A 24,041-nucleotide genomic window follows, 5' to 3' on the forward strand; every position below is an offset into this window, starting at 1 on the left:
ATAACTCCTAAACAACACTATTCCTTGATGAATTCCAGCCGGACTCTGTACACAGCCCTCAGCCGGGCTCTCCAGGGATGTGTTTTCTTCTCCTTCCAGCCGTGGAAAGACACCGGTGTCATAAACGGTGTGATTTGTTGTAGCAGGACCCAGACACTAGTGGCTCCTGAATCTGAAGAGGGATTTTAATTGGTGAAGAAAACTTTCCAACACGAGACTGAAAGCAATTAGGGCTGTTTGCTTTCCACAAGACCTTCCTCCTCATTTATTTCTTTTGTCCTCTTCGCTCGTTAGCCAAGCTGGTTAAATAATAATACTCGATGTGCACGTTCAAAGTGCTTTACAAACGTTGGTTAATCCTCACCCCTGGGGCTGCTTTCAGTTTCTTCAGATGAAAAGGTCTTTTTTTGGGTGGGAAAAAAACCAACACTTTTTAAAAAGAAAGGTGCATCCCATTTGTATGGCAGTGTTTTGTTTCCCCACAGCCAGGGGTTTGGGCAATGGAAATGGAATGTTTGGGAGAATGTTTTCAGGAATTTGGGGGGCGGGAAGTGCATACATTTCACCCACAAAACTTAAAATGTGCTCGTTCGCACACTTCCGAATGAAGACAGTTTTTAAGTTGTTCACTAAACGGGTTTCTGGCCGGCTCTGCCCCAGTCCCTTCCCTGGGCTGGGCAAGGACCCCACGGTTCCGCTTCTTAAACCAGGGCAAAGAGAAGGTGACTTGGTGGAGGCCTCAGAAGGAAGCAGTGGCAGATCCAAGATAAGGAGCCCCAGTTCCTGGCAGTTAGTCCTTCACCAGTACACTAAATCCCTTCCTGGGCCACTGGCTTTTGTTTTCATTTTTCCCGCCATGCTGTGAGCCCAGTGACCGCGCGGGTGTGAAATGCCACAGGGAAACATTCTCCGCTTTGCCCAGCGGCACGTGCTTCCTGCGTCGCGCTCCGCTGTGAAATGCGACAGATCGGCCTGTCTCGCGGCAGCAAGGCCTGGGGATTCCCGAGCCACCGTCTGGCTGGAAACGGGCCCCTCTTCGTGGCCCACCAGGCCCAGTCTCCTGGCTTAAAACCCGCACGATATGGCGGACTCTGGCTGGAGCCGTCTCCCGCTCGTGAGGGGAAGTCCCACTGAGGCCTCGTCGCCAGGCAGAAGAGGCACCAGTTTAACTAACGGACACAAACGCTCATACGGCTGGCCTGGGGGGAGACCGTTTCAGCCGGGTCAGAGGGGCTTCGCCGAACTCAGGGAACGTACACGCGACAGGCCCAGCATCAGCACTGCATCGGGCTGCCTGCCGTGGGACTACCCAGCTTTAATGTCGAGTTAAACCAGGGCCGTTGTACCGGGGAAAAGGTGCCACCCACCGGCCTAGCTGATCCCCCCTTCCTGCGTGGGCAGGGCGATAACGCAGCCGGTAAAGCACTCCGGCTGCAGCTGCCCCGGCAGTTACAGCCGTAAGGCTCCTGTGGCTGCACCCCAGGCCGGCGGTGCGGAGCCCCGTCTTCCTGCGGCGTTTGTGACGTCACAGCTGCTCCCCCCCCCCGCCGCCGGGTGGGGCTTTCCCACTTCTGCTTACGAAGCCCCAGCCGGCCTCGGACCCCCCCCCCAAGGGAAGCAGCAAGCCGCCAGCCAGCCCCCACTTCCCGTCTCTCCCTGCCCCTGGGCGTGGGCCAGGCTGGCAGCTCTAAGAGGAACTGAACGGGCCACGGCCACAGTCATGGGCAGCCCTGCCAGCTGCTGCCGCTTGGAAAGGTGCCTTCTCCCAGCCGAGATCCCCTTTCCCATGTGGGCCCTTGATGCAAGCCGATGTGGGGAGGTCCTATAATGCACTAAAGCCAGAGGGCAGGGGAGACACTCTGAGCAGGGACTCACTTGGGCTGGCTTTGGGCCCATCTGCTGCCTCAGTTTCCCTCTAGGCTCCAAAGTCTCCGTGTTCATTTTTCAGGGCTTCCCCTGGCTTACAGCCTGGCCTGCAGCCTGCCTTGCCTTCCCTCCAGCCACACGACTCCTTGGTGGTCCTCTGAGCGGGGGCTTTTCACCCAGTAGGCTCCTGCTCCCTGCATGGCTCTCCCTCTCTCCTTGACCTCAGGCTGCCCTTCTCTTCCCCCTCAGGCCTGGTTTCTAGCCCCCTGCTGCGTCCTGTAAGCCCCACACCCATTTCATCCACCTGGAGAGGTGGCTACCCCTGGCCTGAGCCCCCAAGCCCCTCAGACGGCCAGCTCAGCTTGTGAGAAGCTCCCTTTGCCAAGTGGGAATTGAGAGGGTATAACAGTCCGGGGATGGGCTCCTGGGAGTCCCTGATTCCTCGAATCCCTTCCCCAGCTTCCTTCTGCATTAAGCTCTGGTTGTTCACCCTCCCTGCATGTCTCTGCTCCTGTTCCCTCCTGCTCTCTCTCTCCGCTCCCCTCTGTCCTTCCTCCCACTTTCGGCTTTGCCCCTTCATGCTGCCCCCTGTGCCCACGTGCCTTCCAGCGGGATGCCCTCCCTAAACCAGTCTCCCTCCTGAAACCTCTCTCCTGCCAGGACGCCCTGGGCCCAGCATGCAGTGCTGTTGTTGCATGCTGGGACCCACTTCTCCACGGACCCCCACCTCCAGGATAGAGGAGCAGCAGCTCTGTGTCACCATGCAATCCTTTGGGCAAAGTCGGGGGCGGGGAGGGGGCTGCGTCTCCCGCACCAGCACCTTCCCCACCCAACTCCACAGCTGCAGGAGTTTGCTGTTCCCGTCTGACTGTAAAGCACAGATTCATGTTTCTTATGGACGCTCTTGAGCCAACGCAAAGGTCCAGATACGAGCGTGAAATAAACCCAGCTGTGCAGCAGCAGCCCGGGGGAGTGACAGCCGAGTGCCTGGTAGATGCAGAACTTAAACACAGATTGGTGAGAGAGAGGGGTTCCCTGGAGCTGGGGGACCCGATACAGCAGCCCAACAAAGAGCAAGCGCTGAATCCAAGTGACCAGGACTCAGCATCGACAGCTGGTGTGCGGCTCGCGGGCACTTCCAGAGATGAGTCACACTGGCTCCGGGGAAGCAGCCTTGTCCTTCAGCTCCTAATAAATGCAGCTCAGAAGCCGCGATCACATCTGTCTGCATGTGCCCTGGTGCGTCTGCAGAAGGGCATCGGTTCCTCTGCTCAGACTCATCCAGACGCTTGGTTTCCTTTTCCCACCCCGTGTAGATCAGCTGGGTGATCTCTCAGGGTCCCTTCCAGCCCCACATTTGTGTGAGTCCGGGAGATTGCTCCAAAACCCACGTTGCTGCCTACGCATCCCGACACTGAGTGCTGTCCGCAGGTCCTGCTTTGCTTTGCCTGTCTACGGGAGTGACAATTCCCCTGCAGTTTAGTTCTGCTTGGCGCGCACATGGCCAACAGACCCCAGGTCCGTCCTCTTCTGGAGGTGCAAACGGTTTCCCCGCTGTGCACGGCCAAATCCTGAATCCTTCTCCCCCCTTTGAAATCTCACAATAGCACCCAGGAACCTCCGGCCCGGGCCTGGGAAAACATACGTTCATATAGAACTGCAGATACCAGAGAAGTGGATTTCCCTTCTAATGCCAGTGAAGTTATCCCCACTCCTGTCTCATGCAGGTGCAATTCACCCCTGTTTGGTGGGCTAGGACAAAGGGCTAGTCCCAGAGACCTAGATCTCTCTGGGCTGGATGGGACCTGGGCCTTCTTGTAGGGGCAAATTTCACCCTAGATGACCTGAGCCAGCTAGCCAAGTGTCCTGTTCTAACACTGCCCTGTGCTTCTCCCTCCGCAGAGTTGTCCGACGTCCGGCGCTTCAGCAGCCACGCCCTGAACTACACCACCCTGCTGCTGGAGGACGAGAAGGGGATCCTCTATGTGGGAGCGCGAGGGGCCATATTCGCCTTAAACTCCAGCAACATTGCCGATGGCTCCCAGAGGGAGGTGAGCAATATCCCGCCTGGTCTTGGCTCCCTTTGCAGCAGCTTTGGCTGAGGTTCCTGCATGGCCAGTGGATTGTTTTGGGTGCGGCAACGATGCTGCCTGTAGGAGCCAGCTGAGGTCACTCAATTAGGGTGAACTGCAAACAGAACGGGGCAGACAAACCCCTGGTGGATATTCCAGTACGTAGATTTACCAGAACAGCCTCTGTCTTACCTCACTGGTTACTCAGAAGTCCAAACAACGCCGTTCCCTTAAAGTGCCCAGCCTCCGGCCTCCCTCCAGACACACATGTCAGATATGATGATGATTACTAGAAGTGTTATCTCATCATATAAAAGACAAGGGTCTTCCAGTCCCAAAGGATCAGCCACACACCCAGGTCCAATGATAACTTAGATCTTACCCAAAATTCACACTGACAGCCAATGCTTGTTAACGAAACTAAAATTTGTTAAAAAAGGAAAGAGAGAGAGAGTTTGTTGAAAGATCAATATACAGACAGACTTGAGTTCCATTTCTTGAGGTCCTGATACCTAGCAGAGATGGTGAGTTTGTAGTTGCCAAAAGTCCTTTTAGAAATAGTCCACAGGTTACAGTCCAATGTCCATATTCAGGGTGACTCCAGTCAGTGACTGGGGATCTCAATCCTTATGGCTCAGGGTTTCCCCTTCTTGAAACCCAAAGCAGATCTGAGATGAAGAAGGATAGTGTCCCAGGGTTTTTATACATTTCCAGAAGCCTTTTGACCTGAGAAGACAATTGGCTTAACTTTCCTTCTCCCAAACATCCTGGCAATTAGCACAGGGTCATTTATCCATTAAACAGGTTTCCACAACCTTCAAAGAGACATCTAGACAACAGTGCTATTTCACTCAAGTGTCTTCCTGAATATTAACACTCCTTTTTTTTTATCTTTGAATCAAAGCCATAGTAATAGACAAGACTTGTTTGCTGACATCACAAGCCCTGAGCACACGGCTCCCCTTTTCCTCTCTAACAATGGGGCTGCATTTCAAAGCTCTGTTCATTTCCATCTCTTCCTAACCAGTCTTTAAAGTTCGGCCCTGGGTCAGGTCAGTCTGGGAGTTCATTAACTCTTTCTGGCCCTGTGTCACCTTTCAATGAGATATTAGATTCCACTCCGAACGTCACAGGTGCTGAGTATCAGGCATCTGCAGCTGGGCAAAACCAAGTCACTGGTCACTTGAAATCTTCTCCTTGGCTCCTAGCTGCCTTTTTTTTTTTTTTTAAATGACATATAGGGGTCAGATTGGTATGGGGGGAGGGCAAGGTGGTGGTATTCGTCTAAGCTCCACCCACAAATATAAGCCCCACCCACAAAAATATACTCTGCCCGTGTGTCCCCAAAACGAGGCCTGGCTCCCAGGAGAACGTGTGGATCGGTGTCCTTCCCTCTGCTTCCTCACACAAGCAGTGACAGAACGAACAAGGCTGATGTCTGAATTGGCGTCCCTGGGTGTCTGAGCTAACCCCTGGCAGAGCTGAATGAGGCGGTTTTCACTTCCTCTAGCGATTGCCCCAGGCTCTCTGCCTCAGTGACACTTGTCACATTTTCACGATTGTCTTCCTAAGGAGGACAGCTGCAGACTTTTTATTTTGTTCTACAAGCTGAGATTCTGGAGAGCAATTAACAGCTCCGGTTGGATGCTCGTTAGGGCTGGGTGAGACACGGTTTTCTAATCCCAGGAGAATTTTCAACAGTCTGAAAAATGGTCCTGTCCCAGATTGTGGAAAAAAGTCAAAATGTCCAAAATGTTCAAGAACCAAAGATCCACTGTCCAGGTCAGTCCAAACGTAACGTTTTGACTTTTTTAGCCTCCCCCCACCCCGCTTTTTTTTTTAGTGTAAATTTACAGACATTTCTTAACTAAAAGTAATTTTGACGACAAACCGAAACGTTCCGGTTCGCCTGTCTCTGGTCTCTTTGACGAAAGGTTTCCAAGTCTGGTGTTCTGTTGATCCTGACCGAGTTTTGTGAATAGTTTGGGTTTCGATAAATTAGCTTTTTTGGGTGGGGGGGGGGACACCTGTTCATCAGAGAGTTCCCAACCTGGCGGTGCAGAGAATGAATCATAGAATCATAGAATATCAGGGTTGGAAGGGACCCCAGAAGGTCATCTAGTCCAACCCCCTGCTCAAAGCAGGACCAATTCCCAGTTAAATCATCCCAGCCAGGGCTTTGTCAAGCCTGACCTTAAAAACCTCTAAGGAAGGAGATTCTACCACCTCCCTAGGTAACGCATTCCAGTGTTTCACCACCCTCTTAGTGAAAAAGTTTTTCCTAATATCCAATCTAAACCTCCCCCACTGCAACTTGAGACCATTACTCCTCGTTCTGTCATCTGCTACCATTGAGAACAGTCTAGAGCCATCCTCTTTGGAACCCCCTTTCAGGTAGTTGAAAGCAGCTATCAAATCCCCCCTCATTCTTCTCTTCTGCAGGCTAAACAATCCCAGCTCCCTCAGCCTCTCCTCATAACTCATGTGTTCCAGTCCCCTAATAATTTTTGTTGCCCTTCGCTGGACTCTCTCCAATTTATCCACATCCTTCTTGAAGTGTGGGGCCCAAAACTGGACACAGTACTCCAGATGAGGCCTCACCAATGTCGAATAGAGGGGAACGATCACGTCCCTCGATCTGCTCGCTATGCCCCTACTTATACATCCCAAAATGCCATTGGCCTTCTTGGCAACAAGGGCACACTGCTGACTCATATCCAGCTTCTCGTCCACTGTCACCCCTAGGTCCTTTTCCGCAGAACTGCTGCCTAGCCATTCGGTCCCTAGTCTGTAGCTGTGCATTGGGTTCTTCCGTCCCAAGTGCAGGACCCTGCACTTATCCTTATTGAACCTCATCAGATTTCTTTTGGCCCAATCCTCCAATTTGTCTAGGTCTTTCTGTATCCTATCCCTCCCCTCCAGCGTATCTACCACTCCTCCCAGTTTAGTATCATCCGCAAATTTGCTGAGAGTGCAATCCACACCATCCTCCAGATCATTTATGAAGATATTGAACAAAACCGGCCCCAGGACCAACCCTTGGGGTACTCCACTTGATACCGGCTGCCAACTAGATAGAATGGGGCATGTGCTGGCTGTTTCTGAAGCCTGGACTTAAAGGGCAGAAATGGGTCGGGTTCCCCTAGCCGTTCCCAAAGCCCCCTGTGTTGCTGTCCAGTTGATTGGGGTGACGACCATTGTTCACCGCACCTGCCCTCTCTCTGGGGCAGGAACAAGCGCTTTGCATGCTAGTGGACGGCTCTGGGCTGACAGCCCCAAAGGAGACGCCTTTTACAGGTGCAGCAACCACAGGGCAAGCAGCTCCACTCCCGCCCACAGGACCAGGAGGCCGAAGGAGGCTGTTCCTTGGCAGAGCAGGCAAAATTGACTCTCAAGTCCATGAGAGAGGGAGGATGGGCATGTGGCTAACACACAGGACTGGGACCCAGGAGATCAAGGTTCTTTTCTCAGCTTTGCCTCAGGATCCCCACGTGACCTTGGGCAAGTCACTTCTGTGCCTCAGTTTCCCATCTGCAAAACAGGGCTAGTAATCTTTCCCTTGTTTGCCTGGCTGCGTCTATGGTGAGCTCTTCAGGGCAGGGACCTTCTCTCATTATGCACAGCGCCTAGCACCAGGGGGCCCTGATCTCGGCTGGTGCTACCATGATTCCAGTCATTAGTAACAATGACCAGGCTCCATCATCTCTCCGTTGCCTGACTTAGCTGAGCTAGTTCTTGGTACCAAGTGAGTTTGCTCCCAGCAACCCCCTCTGCCTGACCAGGGTGCAGATTGCTTTTCCTGTTCTTCCCCGGGGTCTCCGTCCCCTCCTGGGGCCGGGCCATCACCCCGCGGGCATACGGGTCCATTTCAGTGACTTGCCACCACTCCTGCATATTGGGGTTGGTCCATCTGTCCTCCCAGCTGATGCCCTCAAGTGCTTCTCCCTCAAAAGCTCAGCTGCTTTACCTTCTTCTTTTGGGGTACATGCCAAGCCCCCCGGCAATGCCGGCTGTTGTCCGCTGAGCAAGGTGGGCTGGGGAGAACACCCTTCCTGCAAATTCCTCCCTGGGCCCTGGCACCCAGCAGCTGAAACCCAACCCAACCCAACCCATGGTTCTATAAAGCACCCGGTCTGGGGTCACAGGCGTTAAGGCCAGACGGGGCCCCCCGGTAACCTAGCCAGACCTGCTGTAGAGCACAGGCTGTTCACCCTCACCCAGCAGGGAGCCTAGGAATCTGGAGCAGGCCAAAGTCCAGGCTGTTTGCCCCAGGCAGAGCGTGGCGGGGGATTGGGGTGCAGGAGGGGGCTGGAGGGAGCCGGGGGCAGCGTGTCCTCAGCAGTCAGCCCTCCCTCGCCCTCCCTCGTGGACTCTGCTGGTCCCCAGCCCAAGCGCAGCCACTTGGAGGAAGCGCTGCAAGCCGCACTGCTTTGGCCAGGCTCTCCGCTAGTCCCACTGCCCGCTGTTCAGTCTCCCTTGGCAGCTTCTTACGGCTGAGGCGGGCGGGGATTGTGGAGCACTGGTTCCCTGTGCCGCAGAAGAGCCCTTTGCTTTCATCTAAAGCCGCAGGCAGTGCATCCAGCCAGGACGGCGACGGGCACCAGGCAGCATCCGTGCCCATCTCGCAGAGCTCCTTACCCCCAAACCCCACGTGGTCAAACACATCTGGCGCCCAGCTCCTCCCCAGATGTGTCCCCAAGTGACCTTTAACCCCCGGACCCACTGGCCCCCCCCACATGCCATGCTCCTGGGCTGCCATTGCAACACGGTCCACTGAAGTCCATGCAGCCTCCACGCCAGGCCTCGCAGGGCGTCTGGCCGCCCAGCTGCTGGGCCATGCCGCAACTGAAGGAGCCGTCAGCAGCGGGTCCCCTTTGTAGGCCTGTGGGTTTACCCCTGCCCTGCAGCTGCCTGCTGTGGCTTTGTCTTCGTTTCCTTTTCCATCTGCTGTGGAAATGACCCAGAGCGGCGCGGCGAGAGACGGCGAGCCACCCGCTAGCTCTGCGTGTTCGAGCGGCTCGCCTGCTCTCTGGCTGGGAACGGGGTGCGGCAGGGCCAGCCGGCGGAGACTCCAGAGATGGTGCTGGGGGACGCCGGCAGACGGGCAGGAGAGGGTGAGCTGTCCTCTGGTGGAGGGGTGGTTTGGTCCGAGCTCTGGCTAGTTGCCCAGCTGCTGTGGCAGCTTTTGCTCGTCTGTGGCCAGCCGGGGGCATGCCAACGTCTCTCTGGGAGCCTTGCGACTGTCCTCCATGAATTGCCTGGCGGCCTGAGTGCGCCGTGCTGGGCTAGGCCAGAGCCACCCAGCAGGTGCCAAAGGCAGCCGCTCACTTGCGAATCTGTCCACTCCTCCTCCCCAAACTCATGGCATAGGCAGCACCCCCGCCCCGGGCTTTCCCAGCTCTGAATCCTGTAGGCCCACACCTTTCTGCCCAGCCCGGCTCCTGGGAGCTCCGGGGGGAGCAGGCCTGGGGTGATGCGGGGGGAGAGGCATAGCCTGAAGGCAGTGGGGCAGGCAGCTCCCCTGCAGCCAGTTCAATGTCTCCCCAAAGCTGGACGCCTCGCCCCGTCCTGGATCCTTCTCCGCCTGTCTGGCTCACGCCCCTCGGTCCAGTGTCCCCTTCCTTGCAGCCCCAAGCCCCAGCACCCTCCCCCAAGCCGTGACCTCTGTAACCCACTCGCGGGTGCTCCTGCTGCTCCCCTCCCCCAACAGCCCATCCCGAATGCTGCCGCTAAAGTCCTTCCCTCCCCCCGCCCATGCTTGGACACCCCCCTCTCCGGATCCCCTGGGCACCCCTTCCTGAAGAAACTTGACACCTGCCGAGCGCCCCTGTCTCCCTCCCCTCCAACTCTGCAGCTGCTGCTGGGTGCCTGGGACAATGGGACCGCCCCCCAGGGTGCTGGCTCGATGGGATGAACTGAGCCGGCACATCCTACCCCAACACTCTCTGCCCAGGGTCTCCTGCAGTGCCAACCCAGAGGCCCCGATGAGGGACGCTGTCAGAATGGGCCTGCAGGACTGGTGGTAGCCGACAGCTAAGGATACGTGCCCACAGGTGGTTGGGAGGTCAGACCATTGCAGGATAGAGTTAAGGCTTTCCAGCCATTAAGTCCTTCCAGATCCTGTTGTCCTGGACACACACACAGCCTTTTGTGTCCCAATTTTAAGACATCCTCCACCCCCGATTTCGCAACCTGACAAATAGGTGGGTGATGAATCTTGTCTCTGCCCTCCCCCGCGAGGTGCCAGTCCATCCGGAGGTCTTACTGACAGCCAGGCCGTCTCTCTGCCAGCCCCGCTGCATTGGCAGGATGGTGTCGCTGGGCGGTGGAGGGGCATTTTTGCTTCCCGTCTCTGTCTCTCCGAGCCTTTCCCACGAGGAGCCCCTGGGCTTTTGTCACGACGGCAGCAGTGTCCCAGTTGCACGATAGTTTTATTATGCATATTATGTATTTATTATGTATATTATGGTGGCACCCTCTCTGGCCCATGCCTTCTCTGGCCCAGGACGTGGTGGGTTTGGGCACTAGAGTTTCACATTGGAGGGCAGTACCCCCTCCTGGGGTGGATTCTCCAGCGCATAAGCTGGGTGATTTAAGCTCCTTCCGGTTCTGTTCAATATCTTCATCCTTGATTTAGATGACGGCATAGAGTGTCCACTCATTCAGTGTGCGGACGATACCAAGCTGGGAGGGGTTGCAAGTGCTTTGGAGACAGGATTAAAATTCAAAATGATCTGGACAAACTGGAGAAATGGTCTGAAGTAAATAGGATGAAATTCAATCAGGACAAATGCAAAGTACTCCACGTAGGAAGGAACAATCAGTTGCACACATACAAAATGGGAAATGACTGCCTAGGAAGGAGTGCTGCGGAAAGGGATCTGGGGGTCATAGTGGATCACAAGCTAAATATGAGTCAGCAGTGTAACGCTGTTGCAAAGGCAAACATCACGCTGGGCTGTATTAGCAGGAGCGTTGTAAGCAAGACACGAGAAGTAATTCTTCTGCTCTGTTCTGCGCTGATTAGGCCTCAACTGGGCGCCACATGGCAGGAAAGATGTGGACAAATTGGAGAAAGTCCAGAGAAGAGCAACAAAAATGATTAAAGATCTAAAAAACATGACCTGTGAGGGAAGATTGAAAAAACTGGGTTTGTTTAGGCTGGAGAATAGACGACTGAGAGGGGACATGATCACAGTTTTCAAGTACATAAAAGGTTGTTACAAGGAGGAGAGAGAAAAATTGTTCTTCTTAACCGCTGAGGCTAGGACAAGAAGCAATGGGCTTAAACTGCAGCAAGGGAGGGTTAGGTTGAACCTTAGGAAAAACTTCCTAACTGTCAGGGTGGTTAAGCACCGGAATAAATTGCCTAGGGAGGTTGTGGAATCTCCGTCACTGGGGATTTTTAAGAGCAGGTTGGACAAACACCTGCCAGGGATGGCCTAGATAATACTTAGTCCTGCCTCAGTGCAGGGGCCTGGGCTAGATGACCTCTCAAGGTCCCTTCCAGTCCTATGATTCCATAAGTGGGACAAAGTGAACTCGTCAGTCCGGACAGTCTGCCCCTTTGCTTTGCGCGGGGAAGGAAAGGGAACTCAAAGCACTAAAACCCCAGTTTGTGAAAGGCATTTTCCAGGTGAGTTCGGTGCTTCTTCTGCTCAGCGGGCCCCCGGCCTGGGATTAATAGCAACCAGGTCTTTATTTTAGTCAAGAAGCGCGGAAAATAAATGGACCCAGGCATAGGGCTGTTCCTGGCACTGGTCAGCCTGCCATTAGTGTTTACCAGCCTCGTCGGCTCTTTAGGAGCTTCGATGACATCGCTCCAGGGCGTTGCGGGGCAGCTATCATCTCCACAGCCAGGAGGCGCCGGTGAGTAACGACCCCTTTCCCCTTCACAGATCCGGTGGGAGGCGTCTCCGGAGAAGCAAACCGACTGCCTCCAGAAGGGCAAGAACAACAAGGTATTTGCGGCAGGGTCTCTGCATGTGTGGGGGGGCGCGGGCGGCCTGCAGGCACGGGAGTCGGGCCCCCGCGTGATGCTCTTTCTTCCTCTCTGCAGACCGAGTGCTTCAACCACATCCGGCTCGTGCAGAGGCTGAACGACACTCACCTGTACGCCTGCGGGACCTACGCCTTCCACCCGCTGTGCGCGGCCATTGTGAGTGCAAGCACGGTTGGTGGGGAGGGAATTCACGAGGAGGGAAACCCTTGCTGGGTGTTGGATGCTCCCTCCGTCTTTGTTCATCGCTCCGTGCTTCCGGCCCCGTCACAGGCTTCTGTCGCTCTTCGGTGCTCTCCCTCCTGGCTGGCAATAACCTCCTGGCAACAAGTTGCCGCCAGCCCTCATGGTTGATCCATGGACCCGTTCAACGCAGGGAGCGGGGCATTGTTAGCCAGCAGGGGGCGCTCCAGCCAGCCCTTCTTTGGAAGGGTTATGGGCCTGTCACTTTATGGGAAGGAGAAAAACCCCTAGGGTTGAGTTTTTCTTCTCGGGGGAGCTGGTTGGATTGGTTCAAGGTCCCGGCTTGTGGCTGTTTTAGAAACGTGAAGATGGGCGGAACCGTTTTCAGGAAACGTAAAGGGGAAAAACGAAATCCAGGGGCATCAGTGTCTTTATTTGAGCGTTCCCCTCGCAGCGTCTGCAACCCGAAACCTCCTGCCCAGGCCCTCCCGCGTGACAGTCACAAATTAAATGTGGCTCACAAGGAACATGGCTGGATCTAGGCCTCCACCTCACGCTGCCCCACCCAGCGCAGGGAGTAAAAGAGTCCATTCTGGGCTTTCTGTTCTTCACCTCCGGTCTTTGATAAACAGGAGAGGGCACTTTTTAAACCAGTGTGTGGGCTTTCATCTGAAGGTCCCTTCGCTGATGTCAGACGTTGTGGACACGGGCATAGATAGGGGTATCAAATTTATAAAAATAGTCAGGGCTGGTGGAAGGTTGCCTGACACTTCCATTATAAGACCCTGTTTTCAGTTGCTTCTGACCATGTCTGTCTGGTAACCACTTGCTCCGTTAGTTAGTCTAGGCGTCTGGTTGGAAGAGCCAAGCCCTGGTAGCCGCCTGATTCCACCGTGTTCCCCAGCCCGCCGGTAACTATGGCGCATCCCGGTGGGCTGGCTTCCAGCAGTGACAGCATGGCATGCCCTGAGACTGGCAGGGTGGGTGGGGATGGTGGCTCTCGTGCATGGCCTGGGGGGAGGCCAATGAGCGCCGGAGCTCTGCATCCCCAGGCTGCCAGCTCCCGCCCGGCCCGAGATGGGCAGTGGCTGACAGTCGTAGCCATTTGGGGGCTCTGTGATTTGCATTGGTGGGGGGCAGTCTCTGCCCACTTGCCTGGTCGGGAAATGCCCACATCACAGGACGTTGGTGTGGTTGTCTGCCCCTGGAGGGGGGTCCTGCCAGCTCACGGCCTGGGGAACGTGGGGGAACCTCACCTGTCCCTGATCCGTGGCTGCATGAAGGCCCCTGGAGCTGTGGGTGCTGCTTTCATGCTGTCCTGCCCAGCCCAGCGGCTCCTCACCCCCTTGCTCCCCTCTCTCTGCAGGATGCCGACAGGTTCGCGCTGCCGTCCCACCTGGAGGAGGGCAAGGAGAAGTGCCCGTATGACCCCGCCCGCGGTTACACCGGCCTCATCGTAGGTAGGTGGGGCCGCTCACCTGGGGTTCCCCGGGGAGGTCGCAGCTTGATCTGGCTCTGGGCTGTCGCTGAGTGAGTTGGAGCAGCCAGGGAGGTTTTCCCCCTGCCCCCACCCAAATCTCTGTGCACCCCTCAGGGGCTGGAGCCAGCCTCTCCCCACCTCTCCTTTCACAGCCAGTCACCTCCCCACAACGCCCACCTGCCGCATGGCATGCCAGTTCCCTTCTGGCCCGAACCCTGCCCGAGCCCTAACGAAGGAGAAATTCTCCTCCCCGCCCTCCCCCCCGACAGGGTCTCTGCGAGGGTCCAGCCAGGTCCCGATGCGATCAGGGCTGGGGAGCAGTGTCCACGGGCACCACTTGCTCCACGTTACGTAGGAGTCCCCGAAGTGGGTCCAGCCTGGCCACGCGGCTTCCCCTTCCTCCACCCTCCTCCCCCCGCCCCGGGGCCTAAGGGATCGGGATGCAGGTTGGGCCACACGTGGCTAAACAGCTGGGGGACCCTGACCCATCCTTCCCCACCCCCGATCTCAGATGGCGGGTTGTACACGGCCACGCGGTACGAGTTCCGCAGCCTGCCGGACATCAGGCGCAACCTGCACCAGCAGCCCCTGAAGACGGAAGAGTCCCCCGTGCACGGGCTAAACGGTAAGATCCAGCCCCCAGGAGAGACCTGAGCCTCCCCCTCCGTTGCCGGCTCTGAGCCCCCCTTCACCGCCAAAGGCACTGCTGCCCCCTCCGGGCCCAACCCTGCCGTCCTCGGGCAGAGTATCGCCCAGGGGGCATTTAAACGGGCAGAATAGACCCATCTGAGTCAGCCCCGCGTCCCCCGGGGTCTGAAGGGCGTCCTGCGGTCCGAATCTCGGCTGTGCGTTTGATCCGCAGCCCGGCACCGCCTCGCTGCCCATCTGGCATGTGGCACAATGTGGTGCACTCCGGGGGGGGGTTTACACTGCCCTCCGACGCGCCCAAGCTGGGCCGAGGGCGTCAGCCGGACTCACGAGGGCGGGTCATTCCTGTGTGCTTCCGCAACGCCTCGCCCACCTCCAGGTCGGCCGGCAGACGGGCGGGCCTGGCAGTGGGGCAAAGATGCCCGTGGCTCGGTGGGGCTGCAGATATTCACACAAACGTGGGGAGGTTTCTGCTCCTTATGCCCGCCTTCCCCAGAGCGCCAAACGGGCCTGAGCCATGGAGAGGGCAGAAGCCGGGGCCTTCTCCGTTAGCGGAGAGCAGGGCAGAGGGGGCATGTGTGGCAAGATGTGCCACGGTCACTGGAGCCTAGGGCCGTCCTCGGAGCCTTGGCACTGATCCTAGCAAGCCGCCTCTGTGCTCACTCCCCGGGAGGGCACGGCACTGGCCACGGAGCGGGCGGCTCTGCTTTGTCCATACGGCTGAGTTCCTTCCTCCTTCTCGTGTTTGTCCCTTCAGTCTTTGCCCTCCGCCTCTTTTTGGGGAGTGTCCTGGCGGTGATCGCTCTCCAAACCTTTTCACACCCTTGCCCCATGTTGAGTGGCAGCCCGTCCCGCTGCCAACCCTGGCAAGAACCTGCCCTTGGGAATCTGGGTCACTCCGGTGACAGGGCACCCTGAACCTCTTGCCATGTCTGGGCGGGCGGGGTGCCCGAGATCACTAGGAGTTGGGGGGTTCGCTAAGCAGACCAGCATGGGCACAGAGGCCAGCTGGAGTGCTCAGAGCTGGGTGGGGAGGGGATGAGACACAGAGTTGACTAAAGTGCAGATCTCAAAGCTCTTGTCAGGCCCTGCAATAACCCTGCAGGCAGAGGGGTGGGCGGTATCATCCGTCCTTATTTAGAGTGAAGGAAGCTGAGACATCCAGAGGGAAAGGGACTCAGGCAGTGGCAGAGCTAGGTACCAATCAGATCCACCACCCGCCCGGTGGCGGGGCGCGTCTGACGCCGGTGCTGTTTGCAGATGCAGAGTTCGTGGCCTCTGTGCTGGTCCAGGAGAGCGTGCGCAGCCCAGTGGGGGACGATGACAAGATCTACTACTTCTTCATGGAGCGGGCGGCCGAGGAGAGTGCCTCCTTCGACAAGAGCCAGGTGGCCAGGGTGGCCAGAGTGGCCCGGGTGTGCAAGGTGAAGAGACGCTGCCGGAGCAGCTGCAGGGGGCGGGGGTTGGGAGCACCCCAGTCCCGCAGGGCTCAGAGGCTGTGATGGGGTCAGCCCAGGTGACAGCCTCGCCCTCTCCCAGCGCTTCCCTTCCCTTCCCTTCGCAGAGCGACCTGGGTGGGAAGAAGATCCTGCAGCGGAAATGGACGTCCTTCATGAAGGCCCGGCTGGTCTGCTATATCCCCTACTACGAAGTGCTCAAGGCCGTGCACACCGTGGACGGGGGCAGCTGGCCCAGCACCGTCTTCTACGCCACGTTCACCTTGTCGGCTCACTGGTGAGTAGGGTTCTGCTTTCCCCGCGGGGCCCACAGGCTCGTCCCCAGAGCAGGGTGATGGAGCCACTGGGGGGACGCGGGCTGGAGCAGTTCAGCAGGGTCGCCTTGTCCCTTGCGGGCGACCCCGAGAGCTGATGGAATGGCTGATCCCCTGCCCCTGGCCGCACGGGCGCCTGCCCTGGTCGGAATAGCTGGTTCTGGCCATTCCCCTCATGGACACGTCACAGCTCCTTGCAGTCCCCAAACAGGTCCTCCTCCACTGCGGGTTCTTCCAGAAACTGGCCCTCAGCAGTGGGCTCTGTGCTTTGTCCACTGCCAGCATCTGACCCGTTCCCCCATCACAACCCTGCTTGGCCAGGCAAGCTGCCAGGCCGGGTCCATGTGCTTTCAGCTCCCTGATCTGTGCCAAGCCAGTCCCTGCCTCTGGCTCTCTCGGCGCACTCTGGGCGGGCAGATGTTCCTCCTAGCGCCCGCTTCTGAGAGCTGTGCACAGGCTGTGCAAACTGTTCCCAAACCAGTCCCTCTTTCCTATAGACAGCCCGGGATATACGCAGCTCCAGACAGCCTACTAAACCACCCGTACGCCATCCCCTGCCTCAGTTTCCTCCCCACTCTGCAGGATTTGCAGCGTCCTTGCAAGGGTCCTGGACCGCCCTTCCCCTCTCCATCACTCTGTGTGGGTTTAAAGATTCGTATTGACTCTGGGCCTGTGTTTCCCCTTCGTGGGGAAATTCTACTGCTCCAAATCCTCCTCCTGGCCAACCACCTGGGTAGCTCTGGTTCCCCCAGCTCAGGCAGGCTCTTCAGCATAATCCTTGTCCTGCCAGAGCGCAGACGGTAAGGTTAACAACTTCCTTTGTTCAGTCTGCCACTTCTTCCAGACCAAGGGGTGGTTATAGAGACAGGGGGCCCCATGGCTGACTCACACCTAGGGTGACCAGATAGCAACTGTGAAAAAACGAGAATGGGGATGGGGGTAATAGGCGTCTGTATAAGAAAAAGTCCCAAAAAGAGGGACTGTCCCTATAAAAACGGGACATGTGGTCACCCTACTCATGCCCCATTGAGGCATTCACTGATACAGGAATTTCACCCAATGAACCAGACTACCTGAGCTGTACATAGCCAAATCCCGCAAAGCGTGTCCCCCTCCGCCCCACCCCAAAGTGATGATCCACCTCAGTGTGCGCAGATCTGGCCACACTCCGCAGCACGGGAACGTACATGTAGGGACCCAGTTTGCAAAGCTTCGTTTGTGTGCAGAGGGCAAACCTGGAGAGCAGGGGACCGACAGGGCACAGAGAACCCATCCGGAGCCCGAAGGCTTCCTGCAGCGCTGTGTGCGTTACATCGCGGGTGGCAGGGGAGGGAGTTGAATCACTCTGGCAGGCTTCCTATCTCCGCCTTATCTGGTGGAAACGCAGCCCAGTTAAACAGGAGGTTTAGCAGGAACGGGAGCTATTGAGGAGCCGGGGTGGATTTCACTTGGGCATATCCGTGCTCCAATGGCCGTTTTAATGGAAAAGGGCATTTCCTGTTGGTTATTGACGTCGACATGAATTCTAATGAATCACTGCCTGGCTAATTAGCGGGGCCTGCCTCTAGAAGCCTGACACTGACCGTGGCTATTTATAGCACAATGGGACAGGGAGAGCAACTGGGCGGTGGGGAGGGGATGGTTTCTATAGAGAAATTCATTAATGATCACTCAGGCAGCTCATTAACCCCCCCAGGAGTGGGTCTGCCGGGGGAGTGTGCAGGTAGCCAGGAAGAATGCAGGTGGGAGAGGGTTAAATTAAAAGGAGAGCAGCTGAGGCACCTGGCCTAGTAGGGGCCCTGCTCCACTCTCCAGTGAGGCAGCAGGGTGAAGATGAGCGGGTCCTTTGCGGGGAGGGGAGGAAGCATCTCGAGGCAGCAGCAAGCAGTAATCCATCCCACTCCTGCTGACCAGGGACCTGGAAACCACCTCCTGAGCTGGGTCTCCCCCAGGTCTCCGTCCCCAGTGCCAGCTTCTTGCACTGAGCACACTGGGTGAGGAAGGGGCAGCGGCCCAGGGCAAGCGTCTCTGGGGATCACAGGGCCACCCCGCTACCAAGCCTGGAGCTGGGCGGTCACCCTCCCAGCTGTACTGTAAGCTGGGCAGAGGGCGCTGGGCCGGGGCTCAGACCTTGGTGAGGTCAGCAACTGGGAGGTGGGAATGGGGCCAGGCCAGCAGTGAGGAAGAAGCCCCCTCTCACTCCACCCTACTGTGGGGGTGGATGCCAGGCTGTCTGGGGTTGGGAAGGAATTTCCTCTGGAGGCACAGGGGCTGTAGGAGCCAGCGGGGCCGTGAGAGCCAGCAGGGGTCCCCCAAGCCACGTGCAGAGGGCTGACCGCTCACCAGGGGCTGTGCTTTCTCGGCTCTATGCGACGGCCACTAAACAGAGGATCTCCAAGGGTAGGTTTAACAGAGTGGGGAAACTGAGGCACACATTGTGGCTGGGACTCGTCCTGACTCCTGGAGTCCTTGAATGGCTGCTTCTCTCCACCTCCCTTCCTGCTGACGTGCCAGCTTGCCAGGCCTGGCTGGGCAGCGTTCCTCTCTAGTGAGTGCATGCCCTGCGGGCTGCGGGCCTGCTGCGCTCAGCACCTCCAGCAGGCCGGGTCTGGGGCACCCTTGGGATCTCCCTGGAGAGCCCTGCGCTTGGGAAATCGCCAGCCCTAAGGCTCCCAAACTTGGGGGCTCTTCCCCGACCTGCAGGGGCTCTGCCTGACACTCCCCCACCCCCCGCTGAGGCAGGAGATGTATGGCGGGTGACCCTGCTATTGCCGTGTACCCGTTAGAATCTCCGTTCCCTCTGAGCTCATCTCTGGTGCCTTTGGGGCTGATCTGCCCAGGCTGCTGCGTGCAGGGGGTGGCAAACAGCGCGGGGGTGCCGCGACCTCACTGCCAGAGCGAGGCAGCTGCTGGGAGCAGAACCAGAACCACCTGGGCTTTTGCTGGTTCCTTTTGCGGAGCAGCCCACCTGGGAGACCAGGACCAGAACAGCACGGGGGCTGCGGGTCGGGATTGAGGGTTGTGTGCTGCCTGGATTGGTGAGGTCGCCCATCTGCTTCCTATGCTGGGGTTGGACAGCGGCTCTGTGTCGTTTGTGGACGCACTGTCCATTCCCACGTCCCATCCTGCCACAGCTCTGCCAATGCCAGCTGCCGCTCTGGCGTTTGCCAGCCAGTGCCTGATGGAGCAATGGGGGTCTCTCCGTTTTCCATTCCCTTTCCCTGGAGAGACAGTTCTGGGCCTCAGGAAACTGGGGTTCTCTGCCACTGCTTTGCCGTGTGACTCTGGGCAAGCCCCTTCCCCCTCTGGGCCTTGGGTTCCCATCTGTAAAATGGACATTATGCAACAGATCCACTTTGAGGTCTCCAGCTGCTGGTCCGTGGGATGGCCCTGTTGTCATTTCAGAGAGGGCAGCAGCTCCTTGTCCCCCTCCAGGAAAGCCTGGGTGTTTGGAGCTGTTTCTGTAGGCCCCAGCTCTCAGTGAGGGAGCGGGCGGCGTGGTCAGTGGCTGGGGCGTCTGGCGGACGGAGCAGGGAGGTGTGTGTAGCCCGTGGGGCGGCCACGGATCGCTGATCCTCTCGCTGTCTCTCCTAGGAGGAGCATGGAGGCATCTGCCGTCTGCCAGTACAACATCTCTGAGCTGCAGAGGGCTTTCGAGGGCCCCTACATGCAATACCAGGACACCACCCGCAAATGGACCCGCTATGACGGGGAGGTGCCGGACCCACGGCCGGGCTTTGTAAGTGACCCGGAGACGCCAGTGCCCCCTGTTGGGCTGCAAACATGCCCTCGGGCTTCATCCCCAGGAGGGATTGGTGAGGGGCCACGAAGGCCTGGATGCTGGTCCCAGCTCTGCTGCTGACTCACGGCCAGGCCCACCGGTTCCAGCATGCATGGCTCCCTCCTCGGGGCGTGGGGGGCAGGGCTTGGTGCTCGCGCCTCAGCCACTTCCTGAGTTTTGGGAGGCTGGGAGGGGAGGGCGGGAATCAGCTGAACATGAGCTCCCAGGGCGATGCTGGGGCCAAAAGGGCTAATGCAATCTGTGGCTGTATAAATGGGAATCTCAAGGAGAAGAGATGTTATTTTAGCTCTGTATTTGGCCCTGGTGCGACCGCTGCCGGGGTCCTGTGTCCGGGTCTGGCGCCCGCAGTTCAGGAAGGATGTTGATCAACTGGAGGGGCTCAGAGAAGAGCCATAGAATGGTTAAAGGGTTAAAACCTGCCTTGTAGTGACAGACTCAAGGAGCTCCGTCTGGCTCGCTGAACACAGAGCAGGTGAAGGGGGGACTGATCACAATCTGTCAGCACCTAGGTGGGGAATAAATATTGGTTAACGGGCTCCGCAGTCTGGCAGAGGAAGCTCTAACACCATCTGAAGCTAGAGAAGTTCCAACCGGAAACGAGGGGTAAATGTGGACAGTGAGAGTAACTAACCACTGGAGCAATGTACCAAGCGCCTGGTGGATTCCCCGTCACTGGCGGTTTGGAAATCCAGCCTGAGCGCTTGTCTGAACGCTGCTCGAGGAGGGATTTGGGGGCAGGTCTCTGGCATGTGCTCTGCAGGGGGTGAGGCTTCTGGCCCTGGTGTCGAGGAAAGCCCTGGAGTCTGAGGCCGGAAGGAATCATTAGATCATTTAGTTTGACCTCCCGCAAAGCACAGACCAGGTGTTTCACCCCGTGCTGAGGCCAGGTACAGTCAGACTGAAAAGAACAGCAGCGCCCAAGGTGCCACCGAGATCCGTGCAATGGCAGGGCACTGGTTAGGTGAGACCAAGCCCAGGTGATCCCAGAGGTGGCCGCCTTGCCCCAGCGGGCAGCCTGCTACCCGTCCCTAGCCACCTCTCCTCTCCGCTGCAGTGCATCACCGACCGCTCCCGCGAGGACGGCTACCACTCCTCCCAGGACCTGCCCAACGGCGTGCTGGACTTCGTCAAGCTACACCCACTCATGTTCGAGGAGGTGAAGCCGGCGCGGGGGGAGCCCCTGCTGGTGAAGAAGAATGTGCTCTACACGGCCCTGGCGGTGGACAGGGCGCCGGCCCTGGACGGCCAGCAGTACGACGTGCTCTTCATGGGGACGGGTGCGTCGGCCAGGGGCTGGGGGGGCAGTGTCATCTGGGGGCCCTGTGTCACTCGCCCAGGCTGAGCGGGATGGGGGACCCCAGTGTGGCTGGGGTGCCCGGGCGAAAGCTGCCCCCGGAGACGGGACCCACAGAAGAAGGGGGGTAGCAGAGAGCTCCATCCCCCCATCGGGGCAGCAGCCAGGGGCCCAGGCCAGGGGGGAAATTAGCAGTGCGGTTGCCCGGCCCCAGCCCTGGCCTATGGGCACAGCACTCTCCCGCCCGGTGCCACCCTGACCGTGCCCCTCTGCCTTTGCCCAGGTGACGGCTGGCTGCACAAGGGGGTGGTGATCGGCTCTGCCATACATATCGTGGAGGAGCTGCAGGTCTTCGGGACCCCCCAGCCCGTGGAAAGCCTGGTGATCTCCAAAGGCCAGGTGAGATGCTGCTCCGGGCTGCACCCCGACTCCGCCGGGAGGGACAGAGTAGAACTGGCTCCCCGAGGGGGAGGCACCATGGACACGCTGCCCCTCCAGGGGCCCTCTCGCTTGTAGAAGGCAGAACAAAATGGGCGTGTTGAAATCCACGGCTGCCACACCCCGCAGCCAGGCCCCTTGAAATCTAGTGGCGCATCGGGGCACCCCCTGAGGGGGGATCGGGGCGGGCAAGACGGGCAAGGAAGGAGGGGCAGGGAGTTCTGCCGGCTGGAGCACGGGGCCGGGCGCCAGGACACCTGAGTTCTATTCCAGAGTCTGCCACTGACTCCCACCCAGCCGCTGCCCCTCTGTACAGTTGCCCAGGCGGGGGCAGGAGAAACAGCTGCCTTTGCATGGTTAGCTAGGCTGCCAGGCCCTGGTGCTGCAGGGCGGCAGTGAATGGGGCCCCCGCAGCCTTTCTGGGAGCCTGTCTCCCACCCAGCCACGCTTTAAACTCCTTCTGGGGCAGCTGGCCGAGCAGAGAGGCCTGGCGGTGGGTGCCCGGCGCTCCCTGGGGCCCGTCTCGCCCAGAGAGCTGCCAGCACCGCAGGGTGGCTCTGATTAGCCAGCCTGGCCCCCTGCCCACGGCGGAGGTGCGGCCTCACTTCTGCCTGGCACTGGCTGACCCCAGCTTGGAATGCCAGAGCTTATCGGAGCCTGGGTGCCCTCGGCTGCCTGCCAGCCTGCCTGTCCCAGGGAAGGGGCTCAGAGCTGTGCTGTGGGGCAGGGCACCTCCCCACACCCCAACGTTAACCCCTCCTCGGCGAGGCACTGGCTGACAGACGTGGGGCAGGGGGCTCTGCTGAATGAGAGGGGCATCCCTGGGCCCCCCCCCGCTCGGGGTCTCCATCCCTGCTGTCCTTATCCGAGGCCCTGGGGAGGCCCCCCTGTGCCCCTGCTGGCTTTCCAAGCACAGGCCTCAGAAAGCCAGAGGAGGCAGCAACGGCAGAGCCAGGCCCTGCCGCCAGCCCAGTGGGGCAGGGCCTGGGGCTGTTCCCCCAGGGCCATTGTTACTGGGGTCTCTGCATGGGGGAAGGGAAACCCCCCTCTTCGTAGCACCCCCATCCCATCTCCTCAGTCACGGGGTGCAGCCCGGATCCTAGGAACCAGGCATCCAGGAACGTACTGATCCCTTTGGTGCCACCCAACCCCAGGCCCCCATCGCTTCCCCAACACCACGGGAGTGAGTCGACTGGGGGGTGAGCCCCGTCCCAAGGACACACATAGGTCAGTGACACAGCTGGGAGGAGAACCCAGGAGTCCGGGCCCCCAGCCTCCAGCAGGGTAGTTTGTGTAGCGAGGCTGGGCGGCTGCATGGGGGGATAGGGAGGGGTGGGGGCTCTGTGGCTTCGCTCAGGCCAGGTGCTGGCTCCGTGCTCTGCTCCGGGTTTCCCAGGTGGCTTTAACAGGGCCGTGAGAGTCTGTCCTTCTGTCTGAGCTCCCACCCAGCCCTTGCCATGGCGTGGCCTGGGGCGGGACCCAGGGGACGAGAGCAGCGCCCTGTCTCCCTTCGGCCCCTGGAGGTCGCCGACCAGGGGCGATTGTGTTGCTGGCTTTGTCCTGAGACCCCAGCTCACCTCGGCCCCCTCCCAGCCATGCTGCCACCCAGCCTGCCTGATGGGGCACCGGGGCGCGCCAAGCCGGCGTGGCCCCTTCTCAGCCCGAGCGGCTGGTCAAAGCGCAGGCTCTGGGGACATCCCAGCTGGCGGCATCGTTTGCTGCACTCCTGTTTATTTACAAGGAGAGTCACGCGTCCTGCCGTGCCGCACGCGGGCAGAACCGGGAATGAAGGGGCATTTCCCAGCTTCCAGCCTCTGTAGCCAACAGACCCCAAAACTCTCCGGAGCTTTCCCAGGGTCCCGCTGTGCCCAAAGGCGGCCACTGGGCTTCCTCACGGCTTGTCTCTGCCTCTCTCTGTGCCGCCTGTTCCCGGCCTGGATGTCTTCTCGCGCTCTACACAGTGCCCAGCGGAGCTGCTGCCCGGCTGGGGCTCGTTTCTGGGCAGATCCTCTTAGGTCTCGGTTCAGGTGTGTCTTACGATGCCCTGAGAGACGGCGCGTTCCCACCTTAATGTGATCGAGTTTCTGCCGGCGCGTAACACCGGGGTCTCCGCTCTTTGCCTGGCAGAGAAGCGTGTACGTGGGGGCTGGCAGCGGAGTCCTGCAGCTCCCCCTGTCCAGCTGCGCCAGGTACGGCTCCTGCTATGACTGCATCCTGGCTCGGGACCCCTACTGCACCTGGGACGGCGAGGGCTGCCGGGAGCTGGCCGGCGCTGCTGACAGGTACGGATCCGCTGAGCTGCCCCAGGCCTCCCAGTGGGGAGGTCCTGGCCCCTGCGCGGCCTGCCCCACCGAGCTCCTGCAGCCCGGGTGAGACACGGCCATGAGGTCAGAGAGGCTGCCGGCCCAGCCATCGTCCCTGCTCCAGCCTGGGCTGGAGTGATGCTGGATCCCCTCCCAGCTGGACTCGGAACTGGATCGCTGCCATG

The 24,041-nt window shown here is 58.8% G+C and overlaps 1 protein-coding gene across 9 annotated transcripts in view; it reads left to right on the forward strand.

The window, feature by feature from the left end:
- The window catches only part of SEMA4G (semaphorin 4G), a 131,008-nt gene that overhangs the window by 95,886 nt on the left and 11,081 nt on the right, over positions 1 to 24,041 (forward strand). For all 9 annotated transcript variants that reach the window (XM_084633647.1, XM_084633641.1, XM_084633644.1 and 6 more), the window contains exons 3-13: positions 3,769 to 3,917; positions 11,837 to 11,899; positions 11,998 to 12,096; positions 13,487 to 13,580; positions 14,112 to 14,225; positions 15,509 to 15,672; positions 15,813 to 15,982; positions 19,614 to 19,758; positions 20,876 to 21,098; positions 21,399 to 21,514; positions 23,681 to 23,835. In XM_084633647.1, coding sequence (XP_084489773.1) covers positions 3,769 to 3,917; positions 11,837 to 11,899; positions 11,998 to 12,096; positions 13,487 to 13,580; positions 14,112 to 14,225; positions 15,509 to 15,672; positions 15,813 to 15,982; positions 19,614 to 19,758; positions 20,876 to 21,098; positions 21,399 to 21,514; positions 23,681 to 23,835 — 1,492 coding nt within the window. The remainder of the gene's footprint in view (positions 1 to 3,768; positions 3,918 to 11,836; positions 11,900 to 11,997; positions 12,097 to 13,486; positions 13,581 to 14,111; positions 14,226 to 15,508; positions 15,673 to 15,812; positions 15,983 to 19,613; positions 19,759 to 20,875; positions 21,099 to 21,398; positions 21,515 to 23,680; positions 23,836 to 24,041) is intronic.

The sequence above is a fragment of the Lepidochelys olivacea genome (genome assembly GCF_965140295.1).
Source record: "Lepidochelys olivacea isolate rLepOli2 genome assembly, chromosome: 7".
Taxonomy (NCBI): Eukaryota; Metazoa; Chordata; order Testudines; family Cheloniidae; genus Lepidochelys; species Lepidochelys olivacea.